Below are 13,275 nucleotides of genomic sequence, written 5' to 3' on the forward strand. Positions count from 1 at the left end.
TATTGATAGTCTGTCTCCATTTGGTGGCACATAACTGTTCTGCTTTCCTTTAATTCTTTAGACTTGGTTTCCATTAGTTCTTTTTTTTTTTTTTAAAGATTTTATTTATTTATTTGACAGAGAGAGATCACAAGTAGGCAGAGAGGCAGGCAGAGAGAGAGAGGAGGAAGCAGGCTCCCTGCTGAGCAGAGAGCCCCATGCGGGACTCGATCCCAGGACCTTGAGATCATGACCTGAGCCGAAGGCAGCGGCTTAACCCACTGAGCCACCCAGGCGCCCCTCCATTAGTTCTTAAAACACAATTTATCACAGTCAACATAAAATATTTATCTAGGGGCACCTGGGTGGCTCAGTCAGTTAAGTGTCTGACGCTTGATTTCAGCTCAGGTGGTGACTCAGGGTCATGAGATCGAGCCCTGTGTCCAGCTCCACCCTCAGCAGAGTCTGCTTGGCCTTCTTCCCTTGCCCCTCCCCCCGCTCTCTGTCTCTCAAATAAATAAATAAAGTCTTAAAAAAATAAGTAAAATCTTTGTCAAGTAAGTCCACTGGGCTCACAGATGGTTTTTTTCTTTAAGATTTTATTTATTTATTTGATAGAGAGCAATCACAAGTAGGCGGAGAGGCAGGCAGAGAGAGAGAGAGGGGGAAGCAAGCTCCCTGCTGAGCAGAGAGCCCCACTCAGGGCTCGATCTCAGGACCCCGGGATCACGACCCAAGCCGAAAGCAGAGGCTTTAACCCACTGAACCACCCAGGTGCCCTCACAGATGGTTTTTATGGACTGCTTTTTTTTTTTTCCTTTTTCATTGTTATACTTTCTTATATCTCTGCGTGTTTCATATTTTTTTTTGTTAAACACTGGACATTAAAAATAATCTAATGTGGCTACTCTGGAAATTAGATATCCATCCTCCTTTCCAGGATTTGTGTTGCTGTTGGTTATTATTGTTGCTCTTTGTTTGCTCTGGGGTTTTCCTGGACTAATTCTCCAAAGTGTGTACTCTTTGTCATGCGCAGCTTCTGAATTCTCTCTTGGTTAGCTTAATGGTCAGCTGAGACAGAGGTTTCCTTTAATACTTCAATTCAGTACATCTCCTGTTCTGTGCCAAGGGGTTCGCTATGTGTTGCTTCAGTGCTCTGCCAGGTTATAACTCTGCCTTTGCCTTCACTTCCTATTTGAGCAGGGCTTCAAGGTCAGCCAGAAGTGAGATACTAGGGCTCTCTCAGGTCTTTTGTGGATGTGTACACAGCCTTGCACACACATGTGCCTTCTAGATTCCCAGGAATGTGCTGGAGCATTTCAAGGCCCCTCTGGATGGCTCATCCTCTAGATTTTCATTTAAGTGTTTGTGTTGGCTTCTTCCTTATTCTAACTAGTGCTGCTACCTTAGACAACTGCAGTGTTAAACAATTGCTGCTGATTGATTTTGGCAAACACTCCAGACAGAGCTTTTCCCCATGAGTGAGTTCCACATCAGGTCAGATAAAGACAAGTGCTATGTACGGGCTTTTCCTGGAAGCTGACAGTGACAATTCTCTGGGAATGAGCAGTTATGGACCTTCAAAATGTTTTGCTTTTTTTCTGTGGCCACTATTTGTCACAGGTACTGTGGTTATGGGATTGATAGTTTTTAAGGCTACCACGGGGCTGGGAAATGGGCAAGTTAAAATGCTACGAACTTCACTGTTCTTAGCAAGATATTTGTCCTGAATAAACACTTCTTGGGTTGTTACCAGACATTAATTTCCAGAGTTCTGAAAAGGTCCATTTTTACTTCTGGTGTTCTTGCTGCTTTTTATGCAGATTTTCGGAGGTTCTTACTCTATCATTCCAGAAGTGCTTCTTCCACTGGAAGAAGAAATCTTTTATTTATTTATTTTTAATTTATTTTTAAAGATTTTATTTATTTGACAGAGAGAGATCACAAGTAGGCAGAGAGGCAGGCAGAGCGTGGCGGGGCGGGGGAAAGCAGGCTCACTGCCACGCAGAGAGCCCAATGTGGGGCTTCATCCCAGGACCCTGGGATCATGACCTGAGCCGAAGGCAGAAGCTTTAACCTACTAAACCACCAGGCACCCCGAAGAAATCTTTTCGAAAGGGTTTTTTTGGGGTCAGGATAGATTAAGAACCCCAGCATGACACGGCAAGGCAGACCTGCATGATTGTAGTAGAGCTGATATGTAGCTATCCTTTCAAGTCCTAGTCCCCCCCGCCCTTTTTTTTTTTTTCTTAAAGAATTTATTTATTTATTTGATAGAGACACAGTGAGAGAGGGAACACAAGCAGGGAGAACGGGAGATGGAGAAGCAGGCCTCCTGCCGAGCAGGGAGCCAAATATGGGGCTCCATCCCAGGGCTCTGGGATCATGACCCGAGCCAAAGGCAGACACTTAATGACTGAACCACACAGGCGCCCGTAAGTCCTAGTTTTTAAATCCCAGAAACTTCTGGAACTCTGAGATCTAAGAACTGCCCTGCCCCCCACCCTCTCCACGGGCCAGGGCAGGAAGTGAATTGCATTCCCTGGCCAAGTGGTCTCCATGGACCACTGAACAAATGAAGAGAACATTGTTGTATGAATCAGAACACAAAGTATTAAATGATTATCTTCTTACAGTCATTTGCGAACTATATGGCTCCTGTTCTAGAATTTTTCAATGGGACTCATGGAACTGTTCCCCATCCTCAGCGCCCTAGACTCCTGGAGAATGCACATGGAGCAATTCAGTGTCCGTAAATCCAAATGCAAAGGGGGCATCGTTAGCAGAATAAATAAATCTCTTCTGCACACAGACATGCTTTCAAATGCATACTGCCACTAATAAATACACAAATCTATTTAAAGCAACAGCAATGACAATAGGACCCTAGCTCTGAGATAGCAGGTCTAAGGCTGACAGCTGCAAAGATGGGGTGAGTTCCTCCATTTGTCTCCGCAGGTGTGGTGTAGCATGGACACCAGCCAAGCAGCTTTCGATGCCTTTGTCCTCGTGTCTTCCAGTCTCCTAACCCTTTATCCATCCTGGCCCACCAGTCTCTTTTTCTCGCTTCCTACTCCCTTTCCTCCCTCTTTCCTGTCAATCACCGACCCTCTCTTTAACCTACTGAACTGTCTCTTTACCGACCCTCTCCTGAGTGCCTAGGGGTCCAGTGCTGGCTCTGAGGAGATCCCACTTTGGTGGCGAAGGACAAGTGTGCAGAGCAGATCCCCTCCCTCCTGCAACCAGGTACAGAAATGCTGGCACAGAGGGAGGTATCTGGGGGAGGGGGAACTGGGGAGAATGGACGGTCTTGGGGAAAGGCGGGTCTGGATTTAAAAAGGATCCTGCCCAAGGTTCCTAGAAAGTGGACCCAAGTGCAAACGCAGTATTGAGCTTCTCGGGCTGTGAAGTGGGGGAGATGAGAAATCCATTCCATTATGATGGGGCTATGCATAAACACTGCAGGGCTCAGGAGCTGTTTTCTAGGCAAAGAACCCCAGGGACAGGGTGAGTTCAGTCTGCAGGTCTGGGGCTGCGGCAGCAGCAGGGAAAGGCATCTTGGCCGGATATCGGCCCACCAGACAAAAAGAGCCTTTCTCCCAGGGATGCAGGAAAAGGCCTGGTTTGTGCGAGGGAAGTTGCCAAAGCCAGGATGCATGTACACGAAACTATCTGGAAATAAACAGGGGGCCTCCCCACCTGCCAAAGCTAATCTGAGAGGGACATCTGCTCTGCGTGGCTTGCACCATTCCCCAAAAGGCAGAGAATCAGGACCCCCGCGTGGGAAAGGGGGAAAAGTGAAAGGAGGAAGGGCCGCCCACCCCCTGTCCAGCAGCTGACCTCACACAAGACACTCATCCCCTGGGAGCCTCAGTTTCCTTATCTGCAAAATGGGAATGATAACATATTTTTATCTTTTGCAGAGCTCTGTGAGGGTCACATGAGATGAAGGACTTGGAAAAACCCAGTCCAGAGCCCAGTAAATCCTTGTCTTCCTGTGACTTTTAGACTGTTTTCAAGTGGAGGCCAAATTCTAAATGCTTTTTTGAGGAAGCTGAGTAATATTACACTTCATCCTAAAAAAAAAGTCACTAAATATTCCTCATTTCCTTCCAAAAAGGACATCAGAAGCTTACAATAAAATGCAATGAGACCTTTTACAAGGCGAGAAAGGAGAACGGAGTGATGGAGTATGTTTTTGGAAAGCCGGCAGTACGTGTGTTGGTGGTGGGGGGGTTAATTACACACAAAACCCAGAGTAAAGGAAAGTCCCAGCAATCAAACACAAAACAGACTTCAGCTCTGGAAGTCAAAGCGAGCAGAGATCCATGAAGGGCGTTTCCTGGCAGTGAACTCTAGGGGGTTTATCTGGAAGTCCTCTGTATAAGGAATTATATAAAGCAAGCCCACAGTGGTACCGGGGGCAGGAAGCCTGCACCCAGGGCCTGGGAGAAGACTCTGAGGCACAGACAGAAGGGGCTCCCATTTCTCCCTGGGGTGCAATCTGCCTGGGGTCCTGGTGAAGGTGCTTAGGGACTGAGCATGTGTGCGTTCATTCCTTCCCTGTTCTGGGCACCTGCCTTCCCTGAGCCTGCCGTGTGCTAGGCTCTGAAGACTCAGGTGATGGCCCCAGCCAGCCAGGTTCGAGAAGGCTTTCTCTAGCTGGAAGGACAGAGGGTGATGAACTTGGGCTGAGAGTCCAGATGGGGTGAGGCTGGAGGTGGGGGACATAGTGGGAGGAGAGGGGAGAGTCCTGAGAGGCAGTGTTGGCATGGACAGAAGGGGGCATGCGTCCAAGGCGTACTGAGTGGGAGACTGACTAAGACTTGGTGTAGGAATGGGGAAGGGAGAAGTAGAGGATGCTGGCCCAGGGTCTGCTCGGGGAAGTGGTGGCCAGAGGTCTCCCTGAGACGAGGAGCCGGAGGACAGCTTGTGTCGGTGGGGGAAGGGGGGAGCAAGTAGAGGTGAGTCTGCGGGTTGTATGGAAGGGAGGTGGAGGAGTCAGGAAAGGACAGTCCAGGTCTGGGGAGGGCAGGGGACATACGCAGGAGAGCCATCAGCAGCCCTCACAATGGCAAGAGGACATTTCAGGAGCTGACGGTGACCTTCTGAGAGTGGCCAAGGGCACAAGGGGACCATCCCTGGAACTGTGGATGCCGAGAAGCCAAGGAAAGCAGTCCTGGACCCACAACTTGGGGGACAGTGGCCAGCTGGAAGGGAGAGGAAGGCCAGGCCCCAGGTCCGAGCATCCCGAGTTTTGGGGCAGGGCGGGGACTGGTACCTCCCACCAGATCTCAGGTCAAGGGCAGACTTCCAGGCCTGGATTTGGAAACCACGAAAACTGGGGACTCACCGGGGTCGCCTCTTCTTCCAGCCTTGCCGCGCCGTCCAGGAGGGCCTGGGCAGGAGAAGAAGGACAGACTGATTGAGAAGGGAAGCCAGCAGGCTTGACCGCAGCCTGCGCACCCCACACCGACACCCCGGGGCATAGCCCACCCACTGCCCTGTCACTCGTGTCCTCCCCCTCCCTCGCCATCCAGTCTTCAGTCTTTCCCGAGTCATTCCCGACTCCCAGAGACGGACTCCCTGGAAATTCACAGGCAGAAGAGTTGGCCGCTAGAAACTGGATCTGCGAGAAGCATAAAGCTGAGGCTGGAAGTCCTTTTATGCAAATCATGATGAACACTTTCTAATATTTCCCAAGGTAAGACAAAAGAGACGACACACTACATAGAGACACTACTGTGGCCTTCAAATGCCTGAACTTGGGAATGGCAGGAGCTGCCCTGTCCACTGCCTATCCCCCTTCCACCTGCTAGAACCTTCTGCACCCCCTCCCCCACAGCCTGGGGCAGCTGCTCATGAATTTCTCTTGACTGATTGCACATAAGGTCCACACCAACATGCAGCATCTTCCGTCCATAGCTTTGAAAGCCTTCTGGAATTTGTGATGTGAACCATCCTGCCTCCACCTTTTCCCCGCTCTGCTCACATCGGTCCCCAGACGCAGCTACCTTGATGCTGAAGGAGGAGAATGCTGACCAGTCCCCAGTCCTGAGTCAGGGGACGTTTGCTCAGGTGCTGGGGGAAAAGGTATGCAGAAGTGAAGGTGTCCATACTAGGCTGCTGTTTGAGACACATGTGTCCCTTCCCCCTCTGTGGTGCCCATCCATGGCTTGCTGCCCAGGAGGGGTCCAGAGGCCAGAGATCCACAGGCTCAGACAGTATTACAAGGAACTGCTCTTTCCTATATAAGTCAACCTTAACTTCCTTCCTCAACCCCCACAACAACCACAGCGGAGAGGCAGAGGCTGGCCACGAATCAGGTCTGCGGCAGAATAGTTTACTAAAAAATTCATGTGGACGTCTGAGGGGCTCAGTTGGTTGAGTATCTGCCTTCATCTCAGGTCATGACTGTGGGGTCCTGGGATAGAGCCCTGCGCCGGGCTCCCTGCTTAGCGGGGAGCCTGCTTCTTCCTCTCACCCTCCCTCTCTCAAACAAATAAACTCTTTAAAAAAATTTTTTTTAAAGAGTTTATTTATTTGACACAGAGATCACAGTAGGCAGAGAGGCAGGTAGGGAGAGGGTGGGGGGCGGGGGGAAGCAGGCTCCCTGCCAAGCAGAGTGCCCCATGCAGGGCTCGATTCCAGGACCCTGAGATCATGACCTGAGCCAAAGGCAGAGGTTTTAACCCACTGAGCCACCCAGGTGCCCCTAAACTCTTTAAAAAAATTTTAAAAAATTCAGGTGTATGAATTTTCCTTCCTCCTGGTTCCAAGCAAGCAGTCCACTGTGCGTCCCAGCCCAGGGATCAGCGCGTGGCAGGAAAGCAGAAGCAGCCCCGGTCAGTAGCACTTCTAGAAGGAGGGAGGGTCTTCAAGGAAGAGAAAGAAGAAAGAGTCCTCTGGATGTGGAGGGGGTGCTTCCTGGCATGTTACACCCTGAAACCTTTGCAGGTGCCTGGGGTTGATCATACATATGTACCATGTTTTCTTCATCCATTCATCTCATCGGGTCATGGATGCTTGCATTGTCTACTGTGAATAGTGCTGGGATGAACACAGGTGTGCAACCTTCTCAACACCCTATTTCCAATGCTTCTGGATATATACCTACAAGCAGGATTGCTGGGTCACACAGTAATCCCATTTTTAATTTTTGGAGGAAGCTCCATATTGTTTCCTCTGCTGACACCACCATTTGACATTCCCACCAATGAAGCCTTCAATTTCTCCATTGCCTCCCTGACATTTGGATTTTTAGTTTGTTCTGGTTTTTTGTTTGTTTGCTTTGTTTTGTTTTTTGGTCTTGGCGGCCCTCAGAGGTATGACGTGATACTGCATTATGGTTTTAATTTGTCCTTCCTTAGTAATTAGCAATGTTGAGCATCTCTTCATATGCCTGTTGGCCATCTGTATGTGTGTATCTTCTTTGGAGAAATGTCTAGTCATCGCCCATTTTGTAGTTGGATTTTTGTTGTTGAGCTGTCAGAGTTCCACATGCTGGGTATTAACTCCTTATCAGACACGTGGTTTGCAAGTATCATCTCCCATGCTGTAAGTTGCCTAGGCATTCTGTTGATGGTTTCCTTGCTGCCTGGGAGTTTTAAACTTTGATGTAGTCCAATTTGCCTATTTTCGCTTTTGTTGCTTTTTTAACCTTTTGAGTTGATTTTTGTCTATGGTGTGAGGTAAGGGCCCCATGTCATTCTTTTGCATGTGGATATTCAGTTTCCCCAGCACCTTCTGTTGAAGAGACTGTCTTTTTCCCATTGGATAGTCTTGGTGCCTCTGTTGAAGGTCATTTGACTGTATCAGTGAAGCAGACCTGAGTTTTGAGCTCAGAAATTCCTGCCAGTCACGTGGTCCTCATAGTTGCTCAATACCAGACACAAACCTTGAGTCTTGAGCTGGAATTGCCCATGGGCTTTGTTGACTTGGCATGGCCGAGATTCTGGCACTCTCTGAACAGACAACAGCTCTTCACCCTGGTGAGGGATTTGCAGCTTATGAGCATGTCCAGGTCCATGACCTCAGGTGAGCCCACGCTGCTTGGTCACCTGCCAACTTAACATCTCCATGTAGATCTCACCAACAAGTCAGGCCGACAGTGGTCAAAATATACGTCTTGGTCTCCTCCCCAGCTCCTGGATGCAGCTGGCCTGGTCTTAGGCCCTTTCTCCTCTCTGGACACATCTGTTTTCAGGGAGAGCGAGGGTGTGGGAATGGGAACCCCCCTGGCACATACAGCATCATGTTTCTCTGCCTGTAGGAGGGAAAAGGCCCACTTTCACTCACAAGGCCTGGAGCGCTGGTCACTCACTCCTTCCGGGCTTTCACCAGGCCACAGAAGCTTGAGCTCGGCTCACCAAGGCTGCCTGCCTTGGGTCTCAGGCTGAGATGAGGGACACAGCAGGAAAGGGGCCCACAACTGGGACAGTGAGCCAGTCTGAAAGCTAAAGCACACCACGGTTTCCTGCTGGTCATTACTGGGTACGACTATAAAATTCTCTGTCTGCGTAACTCAAGCCAGATGAAGACATTTGCCTTCGCTGAGGCGGCTGAACAAATGGATTTGTCTGGTGGTTCACCTGGGTGGCATGGTTAGGCAGAGGGCCCGACGAGGAGGGGTGATTGCAGGCCAGCAGCTGTCCAGGCAGGGTGCAGTGCCCCGCCTCCCAGAGCCTTTGGGGAAGTTCCCAGCAGACCTGGAGTGGGGCAGGGCCTGGGTATCCCCAGGCATCCAGGGCCTGTGGGGCTGAGGCCCAGCACGTCAGACAGTACTGCCAACTGAAAGGGCCTAGGTCGAGAAGGAGAATGAGCTTGATGCTCATTCCAGGCTCTCCCAGGCCAACCCAAACCTGATACCAGAGGACTCCGTGTGAACAACTCACAAACTGACAACTGGTCAACCCTTTTTCCAAACAGGCAAAAGCAGGCCCCTGGCCCCACAGTTTGCCCTAGAACTTTCTCCTTGCTGTCTTTCTTCTTTCCCTTCTCCAGTGGGAAAACCTCTCCCACTGCCAGCACACACTCAGACATTCAGGCTGCCCTGGGATGCATCTGGGAGTCGGTCTTGATTATCCTGCTATGTACAGATGGGAAAACTGAGGCTTTGAGGGGGAGGACAAGTCTTGCCCAAGGATGCTGTTGGGAAAACGGTTCCAGCTGGAAAATCTGCACATGATGAAGCCCAGATGGTGCCGTTCTCCTGGGACCCACAGAGCTGTAGGGACCCTGGCTGCCACAGGGGCATCTGTGAGGTATCCCTCCAAAAGTTGTGGGCAACAGAGACCAACCCGAGGACAGGAAAGACATGATTGATATGGAAGCTGTTTACCTGGGGCAGATTACTCAACCTCTCTGGGACGTGACCCATGTGGATGGAATTTTAGGGGTGATGGAATGACAGCTGCTATGCCAAAATATTATACCGAAGAGCTGGAAGCATACGTAACAGACTGGGGGCAGAGAAGTGGTGCCTATGTGGGGTCCCAACAAGTCACAGGCTGTACGGGTCTTTGGAACATGGAGCCCTGCTGTCAATGAGCTCGTGTGTGTTCCCCAGGGCGGGTAAAGCCTGAGTCACAGGAGCTGCAGGCCAGTGACTTTGTGGGCAGGGTCTGAGTGCCAATGCAAGGCCAGTTGGGGATTTTCCATGTCCCTACATGGTTCACAGACCGTCTGGGGACCTGGGGACCAGGAGGTAGGGCTTGCATGGCCTGGGGATGGAGTTTCTCAATTAAATCCCGGAACCTGGGCTCCAGCTTGCAGCAAATGACTTTGGATGCCTGTGATGACCATCTGCCCAGTAAGTAACCACAGAGGATGATGGTTTTCTCAAGCACCGTTCAAAGCCAGACAATATGGAACCATTTGTAGCCCATAAACATCTCGTCTCTGGTTGGGCTGGAGAACTCACACGCCATGACCAGATCCAACGTGGGTCCCACACCTGGACAGGCTCTTATGGAGGTCTGAAGCCTGAGGATGTGGTTCTCAATCTGGTGGCCTCTTGAGCGTCTCTGGCCTCAACCTCCTCTAGGACTCCCTCTCTAGCAACATCCACTGTAATAAATGGCCCGGACATGTTGGGGGAAGCTGCCCAGACCCCCGTGTTCCTCAGGTCACCCAGTCCTTGGCCCCTCCCATGCTCCTCCTAGGGCAGAGGCTTTGGTGCAATTCATCTTACTGAATCTCTATACAGTTCTAGAAAGTGCTTTAATCCCTTTGACTCTCTTCTCAACTGGGGAAAAGGAGTCGTCAAGAAATGTTGCCAGAGGTAACAACCAAAAGGCAGAGGAACCCAAATGTCCACAGATGGGTGAAGAGATGAAGAAAATGTGCTGTGTACACACAACGGAATATTGTTCAGTCTTAGAAAAAGAAGGGCATTCTGACGCACACCACACCACGGATGAAATGTGAGGAAGTCATGCTAAGTGAAATACGCAGGTCGCAAAAAGACAAATACTGTATGATTCATTGCCCTTACGCGAGGTGCCTGGAGTCGTCAAATTCAGAGGGACAGAAAGCAGCCAGGGGCTGGGTGGCAGAGACAGTAATCAGTGTTTAAGGGGGACAGGGCTTTTGTTAGGGAGGATGAAAAAGTTCCGGGAATCGATCACAGTAACAGTTGAACAGCCCCATGGATATACCTAATGACACTTAAAAACAGTTAAAATGGTCAATTTTATGTGGTGTGGATTTTACCAAAGTTAAAACAAACAAAAAAAAGGAATGCTCCCAGGGTTCTCAGCTCCCAAGCGCCAGAGCTCAAGTGTGAAGTCAGGCTGGCCTCTGTTGACCACAGAAATGTCACTGGCAGCGTGGCTGATGACCATCTGCTGCTGAGTATCTACAGAGAGCCTGGCACTGTGTAGTCATGGGGCACAGTGGTGTCCCTGAGGTCACACAGCGAGGAGATAGCAGAACAGGGATTTGAACCCAGGTGGAGCACATGTCCTCTGAAGTCCTCAGTCATTGTGACCAAGGCCAAGTTCTTATCACTATTCCAGGTCATGTCCAGAGCCTCCTGCAGCCTTAGGACCAGGCCCTTCTCAAAGGCACTGGGGGCCCCTTTCTCTGACCCTCTTCCCAGAACTCTAGGAAGGAGCCTGGGGGCCATCTGGACTGAACACCCTGGGCCTTCAATCTGGAGCTCTTTGTGGTTACCCAAGGCCCTGGGGCCATTGTGGGGTTATGCGCTGAGCAGAGGAGGCAAGGGAGGTCCCTGGATTTGAGCTGCTAAGACCAGATCACAAAAACATCTCCCCAGATCATTTTGTTTTACAAGTTTCAGACCAACCTAGGAGTTGGAATCTCTTGCTCAGGGAAAGGAGAGTGTTCTCCCTGCTCATTTCCTGCCTGGGCTAACAAAGCCCCCTGCCCCTCACAGGAATGGGGGGCAGGTGTGTTTTGTGGGCACCTAGGGGAGGGCCTTTGTCGCCTGGAGTAGCTGGCCACCTGGCAGGTTGCACCAGCTTGGCCAGCATTGAGGGCTGTGTTGGTCTCTGGGAATTAAAATCCCAGTTTCTTACTCAGCAAATACGGTTCATTCCAGAAGGAGTGTCTTGTTCCTAAAGGCTCCACCACGTATCACGCTATGGGGAGCCCTGCTGCATTTTTCAAAATCCTGAAGCAGTTTGTAAAACCGAGGCCACAGGCAGCTGGGCATATGTTTGTTTGGGACTGGGGTTGTGCCCAGGCTGGTGACAGATTCCTCCAGTCTCCATGACTAGACCAGGCAAACCCACTAAGATATCATGCCCCTCAGGGGATGAATGAACAGGGCCCATCTTGCAGGGGGTATGGTGGACCGGTGGGGGACCCCAGCCTCACAATCACGGAGGGCCCCAAATGTGGACCTTGCTATTCTGTCCGAAGGAGATCGCACCTGACAGCCCCAGAAGCCCCCTGATGGTGTTAATAAAAATAACAGGGAGGTAACTGTCTGCTCTATAGTTAGTTTTGATCTTGGTTCCACAGTATTAATCCATATCCTCCTTATACTGGATCTATGAGGAATACTACCATTGTCGTCCCCATTTTATAGAAGGAGAAACTGAGGCACAGAGAGATGGAGGACCTTCTGAGTCACACAGCCAGTAGTAGGCGGGGCCCTGCAATGTAGACCCTAAGCATGCATATCCAAATCCCACTGCCTGCCTCCCGCTAGAGGAGGTGGTCGCTGGAGGAAGGGGCGCCCAATAGGCCACGGGTCCCAGAACTCCTTCTTGGCACTTGTTATTCTATTTTTCAGAATACAGGGATCACACGCACAATGGAAGGAGCCCGGGGATGGCTCTCAGAGGTCTGTGAATTAAATACTGAAGTGTCAATTAAATACTGAATTAAAATACTGAATGCTGGATTCTGGCATGCCCTCCGCACGCCATCTGACATGCCTGCTGTTTCCAGGCTGCTTCCTCTGCCTGAATCAGGAGTGGCTTTAATAACATGTTTCAAACAGGATCAAAGAGTTCAGACCTATGACCTGTACTGGTGGTGCACAGCACCCACGGGTCCCTGCGGGAAAGGGCTTCTGCGAGATGGGGGCACGAGCCCGGGGAGGAGGTGCCACCGCTGCCACCTGCTGCCACCAGCTGCCACCCGCTGAGGGCCTCTGCTGTCTATTTAATTGGCAGCTCACCCAAGATGCAGGTGTGAACAGGCATGGAGACCCAAGGGAGGTGTCCCGTCCAAGTCACAGGACTAGTCAGAAGCGGAGAGGTGGGCCGGCACCAACACGGCCCTCCTCAGTGCCTCACTTTCAGGGAAACTGACTGCAGTTGAGGCACATGGGCTAGAAATACAGCATGTCTCAAAGAGGCAAGAGCAAAAAGGACTTGGGAAGAAGCAGACCGTGGGTGGATGGTTTCTGGAGCAGAGTGATGGGGCTCACAGGTGGGCTTCTGGTCAAGGGATGCGTGCGTCTTAGCCCAGAGACTTCAAGGGACTTCTTGAAGGATCCTTCTGAGTGACAGCTTTAAGGATCATGGGGACCCCAGGTTGGGGCCACCTGGCCACAGGCCATTCCTTGGGCTTGGCAGAGCCCCCTACCCACCTCCCCTGGCTCAGGCTATGGAAGGGACAAAGCGAGCTCCTGGGAAGAGTGAAATGCCCCCCTTGGAGGGGCCAGGACACGCCATGGCACTTCCCTCCCAAGAGCTCAGCGCCACGAGAGTATCTCTGAGGCTGAAGAAGGCTCTGACCCACTCACTGGCCTGGATTGGAAGGAAGGGGAGTGTAGTGAGGGACTCTGGGGTTGGGGGAGGGGGAAAGGAGAAGGACCTT

General features: G+C 50.9%; 1 protein-coding gene across 1 annotated transcript in view; it reads right to left on the reverse strand.

Moving 5' to 3' along the window:
* The window catches only part of COL23A1 (collagen type XXIII alpha 1 chain), a 313,942-nt gene that overhangs the window by 55,177 nt on the left and 245,490 nt on the right, over window positions 1-13,275 (reverse strand). The window contains exon 3 of the mRNA XM_059416135.1: window positions 5,333-5,377. Coding sequence (XP_059272118.1) covers window positions 5,333-5,377 — 45 coding nt within the window. The remainder of the gene's footprint in view (window positions 1-5,332; window positions 5,378-13,275) is intronic.

Source organism: Mustela nigripes, chromosome 12 (genome assembly GCF_022355385.1).
Source record: "Mustela nigripes isolate SB6536 chromosome 12, MUSNIG.SB6536, whole genome shotgun sequence".
NCBI classification, from domain to species: domain Eukaryota; kingdom Metazoa; phylum Chordata; class Mammalia; order Carnivora; family Mustelidae; genus Mustela; species Mustela nigripes.